Source organism: Rousettus aegyptiacus, unplaced genomic scaffold, assembly GCF_014176215.1.
Source record: "Rousettus aegyptiacus isolate mRouAeg1 unplaced genomic scaffold, mRouAeg1.p scaffold_m13_p_9, whole genome shotgun sequence".
NCBI lineage: Eukaryota > Metazoa > Chordata > Mammalia > Chiroptera > Pteropodidae > Rousettus > Rousettus aegyptiacus.
The window spans coordinates 100964718-100975564 of record NW_023416312.1 but is presented as its reverse complement, the minus strand read 5'-3'; the positions used below and the strand labels follow the sequence as shown (position 1 = coordinate 100975564).

The window sequence follows — 10847 nt, the reverse complement described above, 5'->3', positions numbered from 1 at the left end:
CAAACAGCAGCTGTCCACTGCAGGGGAGTGACACTCGCAGATGCACGTTTTAGACCCTAGAGATGGTCGTTGTTGAGTCCCTTGTGCCAGTGGCTCCCAGCTCGGGGGTGACAAAGCCATCTGGTGGTTAGGAGCCATCTGCTGGGCAGTTTGACACGGGGTCAAGAACTCAGCGGGGAGACGGGGCTGGATGTGGACACAGTGGAGTCTCCAGGGTGTATGATGGGAGCCCCACCGAAGGAAGCTGACTGGGACCAGGCCCACTCTGAGTGTGGAGCCCTCTGTAGCCTTCAACGATGACACTCAGGAGCTACCTGTCAACAGGACATCCTAGAAGCTACGATGATGGAAGAGGTGGCTTCCCAGAGAGTGCGGCACAAAAAGATGGGGGAGGACCGGGCCTTGAGGATCTTTACCAACTGGCGATGCAGTAGAGGCCACAGGGAGAACTTGGAGTCAGAAGCCAAGAATGGCTACCGGAGCGGGGATGTTGTCCGGTGCTGCCAAGAGGCAAAGTGAGGGTGGGACGGAGTCTCCTCCGTGTTAGTAACAGGAAGATTGTTGGTGACGTTAGGGGCGAGAAGCAACTTCAGCGGGGAGGGAAGGAGGCGGCGATGGTAACTGGGGACCCCTCATTTCAGAAGTTCGTGTGTAGCAGGGCGGGGAAGGGCGGGTTGGCCGCGGGAAGGCAGGAGAGGGAGGATATGCTGCAGGGATGAGAGATGGGAGGCCCAGCTGGGGAGGGGCGGGGAGGTTCTGGTCCAGGCCTTGTGCCATCATGAGAGGAGGCTAGGGACTCCACGTGAATGAAGATGGAGCAGCCACAGGCCACACACCACCTTTGCGCCTGGAGTCTGGGGATGGCCCCACGTACACCTGCAGGCCCCAAATGATGACATCTTTCAATGGGCGGCAGAATGTTTACTGCAGGTGCTGTGTCCCTGTAGGTGCTGCGTCCCTCCTAGGCAAATGTCCACCTGAGAGGTGGGCCCTCGCCCACCGTGGGCCCCTGAGGCCCATCGTCTGCCTCTCAAGGAGGGGCCTCGGGCAGTCCATGCCCCCCAGGGATGTGGTTCAGCTTGCAGGCCTGCCATGATCGCACTATCACTAGGAAAAGGCAGAATGAGTGGTGGCCTCTGACAGAAAAGGCCTAGCACCTAGACTGAGATGCTTGTGGTGCCATTTCTCAAGGGCCCAGGGAGGAGTCAGAGGAGAGTAGCGTTTGCTTTGGGGTGGGTTTGTTGAGTTGGTGGTGCCCAGGTTACAGATTAGCTGTGCCCACGATTCGCTGGTGCCTTGCAGGCCTCCCATCCAGGTCTGGCCTGAACCACGCCTTGCCAGCTCCAATAGGTCCAACAGGGGGCACTGCTAACCCAGGCCAGGCACTCCCAGCTCAGATGTGACAGCTGTGGAGGACCTCAGACCTCCAGGTCCTGAAAAGCCTGCAGAAGAGACAGCTGCCCTGAGACAGCCTCTATGGTCCAGCTGGAGGGGCCTCCCTAAGCTTCTGGGGACTTGACCCCCTCCCCAACCCGTGCACACGCCCGGCCTCAGGGTGACCAGATGACTCTAGCATCCCTCATTCCCCGCCCTCTTCCACCCTCACTTTCCTGCTTTTTCTTTCACTGCACTGCCCACTCCTCTGGCTCCTTTGTTGATTCTTCCTCCTCCACACACACACACACACACCCCGCCTCTTAACGTTGGGGGGCTCCAGGGCTCTGTCCCTGGAGCCCTTCTTTCTCCATATCACTCCCAGGGGGGACTGTCCACCCTCGCTCTGGTGTCTGAGGCTCATCCCAGCCCTTTCCCCTGAGCTCCAGGCCACATCTCTAGGGTGTGATTCCCAGACAGCTTCTGGCTCTTCTGCAGTCACTGAGTGCCTGCCGCATCCCAAATGCTGGTGGCCCTGGGACTGGGAGACGAAGTCCCTTCCCTCTTGCCCCCCAACATCAGCCTGCCTCAATGAATGGCGATGCCACTCACCTGGGCTTTTAACGACAGGAAGCAGGAGGCCACCTTTGCCTCTCCCAACTCTCCCTTCTCCATAGGAGGCAATCAGGCAACGATATTTTTAAAATAGTCCAGAGCAGTCGCCTTGTACAATGTTCCAGAGTCTGGATTTACCTGATTCCTTCCTCGTTAGGTTCAGCTTAAGCGTTTTGACGAGAGTGTCGCCAAGGGGATGCTGCGTCTTTCTCCTTCCCCCTTCCCCTGCCCCCAGGAGGCACTGGGGTCAGGCTGTCCCACTATTGGGGATGCTTGGCTGATTTGATCACGTGATCAAAGTGGAGGCTGCCAGGTCTCTCTGTTGCAAAACTGCATTTTTCCTGCCTAATTTGCAAGTAATCTGGGGTAAAACCTTGAGACCCTGTGAATATCCTGTTCTCCAACAACATTTATCTAATGATTTTATTATCCAAGGATGATTCTTGCCTAAATGAATTGCCTCAGTGGCTGCACATGGTGGTTTTCTGATACTCTTTTTCTTTGTACAATTATTAGTTTATATTTCTCCTTTTTTCCTTCTCTCTTAATTATCACAGTGGACGCACTGGTGGTTTTTTAAATTAACAACTTAGAATCCAAAGTGTCATTTTTATTGGACTGTAGCATGCATACAGTAATGTGCATAAATCATCACTATACAGCTCAATGAACTTTTTAAAGTGAATATACCGATGTATCTGTTCCCGCCAGATCAAAATATAGACCATTGACAGCACTCCAGCATCTTCCCTGGTGCCCCCTTCCAGGCATACTCCTCTCCAAAAGGTTTAATATCTTTTGGATGCTCAAATTCTTCTAGCTTTGGTTCTTCCCAGTTTACTCCTGTGTCCCTTTAATATGCTCGTCCTTTTATTTTTAAAGCACTCCCTTATTTCCGGCTCTACAAGGTGCTCCAGGCTCATCTTGTATTTTTTCCTGCCCGAGCCCTAGAAACAGCCATTTCTCCAAGGAGCTCCGGTTCCTTTTAGTGGAGAATGGTATCAAGAAAACCAAGGTCCAAGTGCAGGGTGTGCTCATCGCTACTGGGGTGTCATTACTTCTAGACTTGTTCACTGGACAAAACTCAGAAATATATTTTTTAAGAGTTCATACTGCAATCTCCAGCATCACAGTTCTTTCTTACCTTCCCTTATTCCACATTGAGAATTCTCGTTCCCAACAGCATCGATATATTTACTCATTTGTTCTACCAGATAGGGTCTGTCTTAAAATACACCCAAATAGCTTCACAATCACCTCATCACTACCCTTGCTGACAACAAACATCCCGAAAGTAAGGCCAGTGCCTTTTGTCCTTAGACTATTTCCCATGAAGGCAGTACGGTCAGACAGCTGCGTTTAAAGGGCGCCTGAATTATTTTCTCTGTGTGCTTTTGTTATAAATTGGATATGCTGTGAGGCTCATTTGTTTTTGCTTTTATTCAATTTCAACATTTGATTTTTCACTCTTAAATGTACTTTTGGACATGTAAAATATTTACCTGGTTCAAAGACAAAACTACGCAAAAAGTTATATTCCAAGAAATCCCATACCCATGTCAGCCTCCTACAGGTGATCATTTTAAATAGTTTTGGGTTTCTCCTTTCTGTGTCTCTTTTCCCCCAATAAGTATGTGTGTCTGTGAGTGTGTGTGTGTCCTTGCACTCTGCTTTTTTCACATAACAAATCCTGGAAACCTTTGAATTTTTATTAAAGATTTTCATTTATTTTTTTTTACTGCTTCTTAAGACTATTGTATGAATGTATCACTATTTATTTCACCAATTCCTTGCTAATGGACAGATTGTGTCCAAAACTTTCTATTGCCAAATATGTTACAGTGTGTAACTTTGTTCATGTTACTTCATATTTGTGAAGTAACTTGCTACAGCAGATGGCTGCCTCTAAGATAGCGATTGAGTTTTGTACTTTGTAACACTGTTTCATTCAATGAGCAACAAACTACCTATTGCATAAACTGCAATGAACCACAGAAAAAGGTACCAGAGATGATATATCAATGGCATAGAAGCGGACAAAGCAAGATGATAATTTCAGGATATTAGAAATGTTACACAGCAAATTAAAATGGGTAACTGTGATGAAGCATGCCTGGGGGTAGTACATTAGACTTGTGATCCAGAAATCCTCTCAGAGGTGACACTGGAGCCAAGATTCTAATGATAAGAAGAAGACAGCCATGGGAAGCTTTAGAGACAGTCTCTAATAGAAGAGTAAGTGCAGGGGCAGATCACCCCTGGTCAGGAGCAGAGAAAAGGCCCCAGAGGCTGCAGAGAATTAGAAAGGAGGCAGGTGAGGGTAGAGGATGGAGAAGTTGGGAGCCAAGTCACCCGGGGCTTTTAGAAGTGTGGACCCTGAGAAAGAAGATACCTCCCAAGAAAGGCTTCTAGTGGCTAACTGAGCTCAAATTAAAAACAGAGCCTAGTAGCTGTTTCTAAACAGGATCCTCTCACACAAGCCACACTTCAGGAAGAAGCCTGCTTGTACTGCCTGCCTGCCCTCAGTTCCTGTCGCCTGAACCAGCTCTTATAAAGGAGTTCCTGAAATCCTGTTTAAACCAATAGGACTGAGGCTTTCTTCATCCAATTGGAGCTATGCAACTATAGCCTCATCAGCAACTTCATCCACCAATCAGAGCAGCTCCATTCTATTCAATCAGAACGGTGTTTTGTGGACCAATCACACTGTGAGGACTTGGAGTCCTCATTTGCATAATAACAGACCAATCGGGGACCAGGGGCGGAGACTTTTGTCTTGAAATACACATTTTCCCTTCCAAGGAAAGACTGAAGAGTTGTATTTCCCGTGCTGGAGCCAAAATACTGAAGACAAAATACCTAAGATGTCTTCCTGAACCAGAGTGGAGAAGAGCAGGTGGAACAGATTGAAGTGGACTGGAACAGGCAAAGCAGAGCAGAACAGAGCTGTCTAGCCAGACAGGGGCCTCACCTCAGGGCCGCCTCACAGCCCTGATGTGTCACAACGGACTGCTTTTTAATTGAGCTCTAACACTGTTGTTGTTCTGGACCATGTCACAGTTAAGCTGTTTGTACCCAATAAAGAGTCATTCACCACAGCTCAAATTGGGGATTCTGATTAGCATCGAATTGGCGCCAATGACCATCAGCTGACATAAGCTATAGCGAAAAGTTTAGATTTGATTCCAAGGGTAATAGAAAATCGTTTTAGGATTTTAAGCAAAGATGTAATATGATTTATATTTAAAAAATAAGACCTGATTCTGCTGGGTGAAGAGCAGGCTCCGAAGGAAAATGTGTAGAAGAAAGGCGGGTAGGAAGCTTTTGAAGGAGTTCAGGGAGAGGTGGTGGCTCCCCCTGGAGACTACCAATGGAGAGGGAGAGAAGTGGGCTGATTTAGGGTCTGTTTTGAGGGAAAATCCAACAGGTTTGAAGATATAGCTCAGCTTTATGTCCTTCCTGATGATTACAAAGGAGGAAAATAGAAAACTAACCTGACAATCACGGTCGGAAATTTCATGTCACTCTTAAAAAATTATTTTTGATTTAAAATACCATATAAGGTCACTGCCGAATATTTGCGGAGAAACACACAAAAAATTATCACCTACAATGCCATCACATAGAGATAATGAGTATTTACATTTTGGTGTGTTGTTCTAAGATTTCAATGCATGTATATTTACTAAATTGGGATTTTAGTTTTGCATTCTGATGTTTCGCATTTGACATTAGCTCTGTCTCACTTTATCTGAGGTGTCTACCATTTCTTTCCTTACCTCTCGGTTCAGGTCTCCCTGCTGGCAGGCTTGACCTCCACACCGCCCACTTACTGTTCTTTCTGAAACGCAAATACGATTGGGTCGTAGGTCTTTAAACCCCCGTTTGGCGCCTTCATTTACATCGACGATGGGGGCGAGGTGCAGATTAGTATCCCTACTGGGCTATCAGACCCCACCTCCCTCCGCAAATCAATGCAAGGACGTTGAGCCACATCTCTTGGGGACACTGGGCCCAGGGAGAAGACAGGGAGGGAAACCAGCCACACGAGGTGTAGGGGGCGCGCAAGGCAGGGCGGGTTTGCTCAGGGACCCCGGAGTCAAGTCGCGCGAGAAGGCGGGGCTTATGCTGGCGGCCTCTGTATTTTCATGCCCGACAGAGTCTCTGAGAGTCCGGAGCAGTGTTGCTTTGGTGCGAACTCACTACGCGCTCAACCCCCTCAGTAGGCCTCGGTTTCCGCAGATCTGCGGGGGCGGAGTCAGCGCGAAGGGGCGGGACTTCAGAAAACAGCAAGGCGACTGCAGTCAGTGAGACCCCGGCTCCGAGGACGGGCTCCGGGCTGAGCGTGGCAGCCATGCAGGCGGCAGGCGCTGGCAGCGCGACACAAGGCAGGCTGGGCCAGGGCGGCCCGGCCGATCGCCGCATCCCCCACAGCGCGGACGCGGCCGGCGCCACATCCGGCAGAGCTGCTCTTGTCGTGCGAGCACAGAGTGTCCCAGGGCCGGGCAGAGACGCCGAGACCACAGCCAGCAGACCGGGAGACCGACTACATATCTTGTATCCTTCCTGAGGGGACGGCAGGGAACTCGTTGGGGGTTTCTGAGGCGCAGTGGCGTGGGGGGCGTTGGGTGCAGAGGGACGTGCGGCTCGGGGCGGAAAGTGGAGCGGAGGGATCCAGGGCTGTCTTGGGGGTGTACGGCCCCGGCGGAGTCTGGAAGGGGAGAAGAAATGAGAGCAGCGGAGTAACGGCGTGGCTTGGGGGCGGGGGGATTAGGGCCAGGGGTGGTCTGGAGGGGGCGGAAAACGTCCGAAGGCGGTGATACTAGTCGCGATGTCCTCAGAGGGTCCCTGAGACACAAAGACGGTGCGGATGGCGCCTTAACTGAATCTTCATTGCCTTACGAGTGTCGTTCCCGTCCCCCTTGGAGGCAGACATCGCCCATGGGTCCCTGGCCCCAGATGCAGAACCCCACCGAGAGGTGGTTCGGAAGGACTTAACAGTGAACGGCAGCGTCCTGGCGGTGTACGGTCTAGAAGGAGCGGGGGTGGGTGGCGGCAGATGTAAGGGCCGGTCTCTGCTGAGAGGCGCCGTGCTGGAGACGCGGAGACACTTGAGGCTTAGGTCTAGGGGAGGGACTTGGTGCCTCGTAAGGGGGTCTTGTAATGCAGACCCGAAAGGCTTCAGTGTAATGGATGCCTGAGGGGCAGAGCAGGGAAGGGGAGCGGTCACCAACTTTAACTTGATTTTCTTTCTTCCTCACTTTTAGCCGCTGGAGAGCTGAAGATTCTGGCCTCCTCCGAATTTCCATCCTCAACTTTCTCGACCAGCTTTCCCTGGTGATGCGGACTCTGCGGCGCTTCGGAACCCGTCTCTCCCGCTGAGCCTGGGCTAGCAAAAGGGGGCGAAGCCCGACCTTGTGTGACCTCCTGGGCGATGGACCCTTCCTACAGCAGTGATTCCTGCAATAGTCGCCACTTTATTACGAGGCCCTGGGCACTTGGGGTCCACTTGGTTTGTTTGGTGCTTAAGTCGTTGGCCCTGCAGCAAATAAACCGAGCTGCTAGTCCATGCCTGAGTTTCTTTTCAACTACGGCACCTAATATTCTTGCCTTTGTCCCAGGATTGGAGGGGAGGTCTGGGATTCAGATATTCCACCGCTCCACGGTAACAGGACAATTTAGAAGACAGAAGATAGGTCCTGTCCTTTGGTCAATATTTTGGAATCTTTCCTTAGTTTTGTAGCTGTATTTATATAGTAAGTGTATAATAAAATAATACACAATGTAGAATATTTTGCAACTGTAGCATGTTTATTGAGACTTTTCATCTAACATGAACTTTTCCTCTTTCTCAAAATTCTTCAAAAGCGTTATCAAATGGAGACATAAAGAATACATTATAATGTAATTATTGACCATTGAAATTATTTTTAACTTTTGTCCTGTTATAGGTAATGACTTGATGGAATTCTATATAAATCTTTGCGTGAATGATTGTTTCCTTAAGATAGATTCCAAGAGGTAGATTTACTGAGTTAAATATTTATGATTTACTTTTTAAAACTCTCAATCTACAATACAGAATTGCTCTCCAGAAAATGTACCTTCCTGTCACAATGCTGGTTTCCCACATCTTTGTCACCACCATGCCTCCTTGGCAAAAAAAAAAAGTTTTAAAACTTAGTTTGCATGAGAAAAGCAAACAACCTAGAAATACTAGACTCTGAGCCTTGTGGGCTGAGTGGCCTCGTCTTGGGTCAGTGTAGAAAAGCAGCTCTTTTATAGATGCCATCAGATTTTCTCTAAGATGATCATTTTTTTCCCAGAATAAAGGTGGTTTTACATTCTTTTCGATTTGTATCAGTTTGGTTAATATCTTTTCTCGTTTACTGGGTCGGGTTTCCTGCTTCTCCCAGGCCCGGTAATTTTAGATCGGATGCCAGACGTGATTTTCCCTTGGGTGCGGGATATCTTCGTAGGCCTAGACATATTGGGGGGCTTTGTTCTGGATGCTGGAGACAGCTGGATGCTTTAGAGTCTGGCTCTGAAGATTTGCTACGTGGGTCCTCTCAGAGTTGGAGTCCTTTTTCTCCGCACTACCGGGGCAAGACCCTCCTGGGCCCTCTGCCCGAAGCCTCCCGAACTGTGAGGTTTGCCATTCTGGCCGGTGGGGACCGCGGCTGGTCCCCGTCCCGCTCGAGCGCTGGGCATCGTCACCTTTCATCCTCTCGGGTGGTCCTCCATCCGGTCTCCAGCAGTTTCCTCACGCGCTGTGCTGGTCAGGGGTCCTCCTCCCGGAATAGTCAGCGGAACCTCTGCGGACACGAGGGTCCTCTCCCCCTGCCGCTCCCTCGCTCCCTTCTCCCGCTCCTCTGCCCCCAGCTCCAGCTGAGGAGGAGAATTTCAGGCTGGGGCTGTCCGTGGGGCTCTGCCAGGAAACTCCCTCTCCAGACAGGCAGCTGGGGAAGATGCAGGGCTGACCCTGCTTCTCCTGTCCCAGACATCACTGTCCCGCACGGCCTGACACCGGTTTCTTTACAGCCTGGGCTTCATACATTTCATCTGGGTGGGTGGGGGTCTTTCGAGTAAGTGGCGGGGTAAACCCGGTCCCTGCTCTCTCATGTGCGTGAACAGCCCATCATCGGAGGACGTGGAGAGCTGACGTTGGGAGCTGGAGGGAGAGGGGTGCCATCGATGGGGATGGTGGCGCTGGTCATGATGATGACGATGAAGAAGCTCACGTGTAGCACGCAGCTCCTATAGTGGCTACAGCGAGGGTCTCTTTCCACTTTTTTAAAAGAAATCATTCTTAAATATTGATGGATAGATGAAAATTTAACTTTTTTACATCACTATGCACTCAGCTTTCTTGCCTCCTTCTCCCCAAATAGGTCCATTCACTCCTCGGGGTTTCTTTTTTTCCCTGAGGTTAAAAATTGCCTAGTTTAGTTCTTCTTTGGCTTAGCTTCTGCAACCTCAAAATGGTCATTTTTAAAACCATTTTCCTTGGTGTGCTCTCTCCTCTTCCCGCCTGGCTCTCCAGGCTGCCTGCACAGCCGTCACCCCGGGACTTCCCTTTGCCTGAGCTTGAATCCTTATCCTGGATCATGCGACTTTCTCTTCAGTCTTTTACCTCCTTTTAGTTTGTTTATATTTGAAGTCAGGATTAGTGAGGTCTAATTCCTACGCTGTAAATGTCCCCCTTTTTAGGTGTATGGGTCTGGGACTTTTGGCAAACACAGATGGTCCTGTAACCATCACCACAGTCTGCCACGCTGTCCCATGGATGGACCGCTGAAGCCACTGATGATCTTAACACCTAGGTCAGGTCACGGAATTCTGTTCCAAACCCGCCCTGGGCTCCCCTCTCACTCAGAAACACAGCTGAAGCCTTTCCAGTGGCCAAGAAAGCCCACTGTACTCCCCACCCGCGTCCACTGGTCTCCTGCCCTCCCTACCTTGCTCACTCCGATCCAGCACATCTGGCCCCTTCCCTGTCTGAGACACACCAGGCCCACTCCTACCCCAGGGCCTTTGCACTGCCTCTTTCCTATCTGGTACTCTCTTCCCCCAGGTAGTCACCTAGTACACTCAAATACCATTCCCGATCACTCTATTAAAAACTGCCTTCCATCTATGGCCATGCCAACCTGAACAAGCCCGATCCCATCTGATCTTGGAAGCTACGCAGGGTCAGGCCTGGTCAGTATTTGGATGGGAGACCACCTAGGAAGACCAGGTGCTGTAGGCATAAAACATTAAAAAAAAGTTTTAAATAAGGGATCATAAGCTGACCAGGTACTTGTAATCTGTGAGGTCAACCAAGGGTTGCTTCAGCTAAAATATAAATAAATGAAAATTGCCTTCCACTTCCTCCCCACCTGCTTTACCTTAACAGCTCTGTGGGGAGGGGGGCGGATAAGAGGCAGGTAGGCACATCACGAAGGAGAAACAACTGGGATAGTAATGAGTTGTCATATATGAAGCAGTTTGGATGCACTGAAGCCACTGGATAGAGCGGGACAGGACTCACCTTATATATTAACAGGATCCCGGTGCCTCCCATGTTGAGAAGAGGCTGAGGGCGAGCAGGGCAGAAACAGGGATAGACTGGCATCCAGGTAAGAGACAAGGGTGCCAAGACCAGGCTAGGGGCAGTGGAGGTGAGGAGAAGGGAACAGATTCTGAATGGATCTTAAAGGTGGAGCCACCAGCACTTGCCGATGACTTGGACATGGTCCTGGACCTCTTTAAGTCCCCACAAACTCTGTAATGACCTACCCTTCCTCCCATAAAGGAAGTCCAACTCATCTGGAGCCCAATAGCCTCTGCACCTGCTTCCCATGTTCACCGACCAC

General features: G+C 50.1%; 1 protein-coding gene and 1 pseudogene across 2 annotated transcripts; both read left to right on the top strand.

Annotated features, from left to right (window-relative positions):
* Positions 1–6116: 6116 nt before the first annotated feature.
* On the top strand, positions 6117–8338 carry LAGE3 (L antigen family member 3). 2 transcript variants are annotated; one of them, XM_036227187.1, is made up of 3 exons: positions 6117–6546; positions 6884–7034; positions 7257–8338. In XM_036227187.1, exons 1-3 carry the CDS (start codon positions 6344–6346, stop codon positions 7269–7271), a joined length of 369 nt encoding a protein of 122 aa, XP_036083080.1. In that variant the 5' UTR covers positions 6117–6343; the 3' UTR covers positions 7272–8338. The 2 variants fall into 2 exon arrangements, with proteins under 2 accessions (XP_036083080.1, XP_015979495.2); XM_016124009.2 differs by having other exon boundaries at positions 6136–6546; positions 6884–7012.
* A 1783-nt stretch (positions 8339–10121) lies between these two features.
* LOC118608500 lies at positions 10122–10240 on the top strand (annotated as a pseudogene).
* The last annotated feature ends 607 nt before the right edge of the window (positions 10241–10847 follow it).

What these genes read in the sequence shown, in the direction of transcription:
- LAGE3 (XM_016124009.2), top strand. Translation starts at nt 6,344, where the DNA reads ATGCAGGCGGCAGGCGCTGGCAGCGCGACACAAGGCAGGCTGGGCCAG. An exon ending in GGAGACCGACTACATATCTT is followed by an intron (nt 6,547 to 6,883) that starts GTATCCTTCCTG and finishes CTGAATCTTCAT; the next exon opens with TGCCTTACGAGTGTCGTTCC. An exon ending in AACGGCAGCGTCCTGGCGGT is followed by an intron (nt 7,013 to 7,256) that starts GTACGGTCTAGA and finishes CCTCACTTTTAG; the next exon opens with CCGCTGGAGAGCTGAAGATT.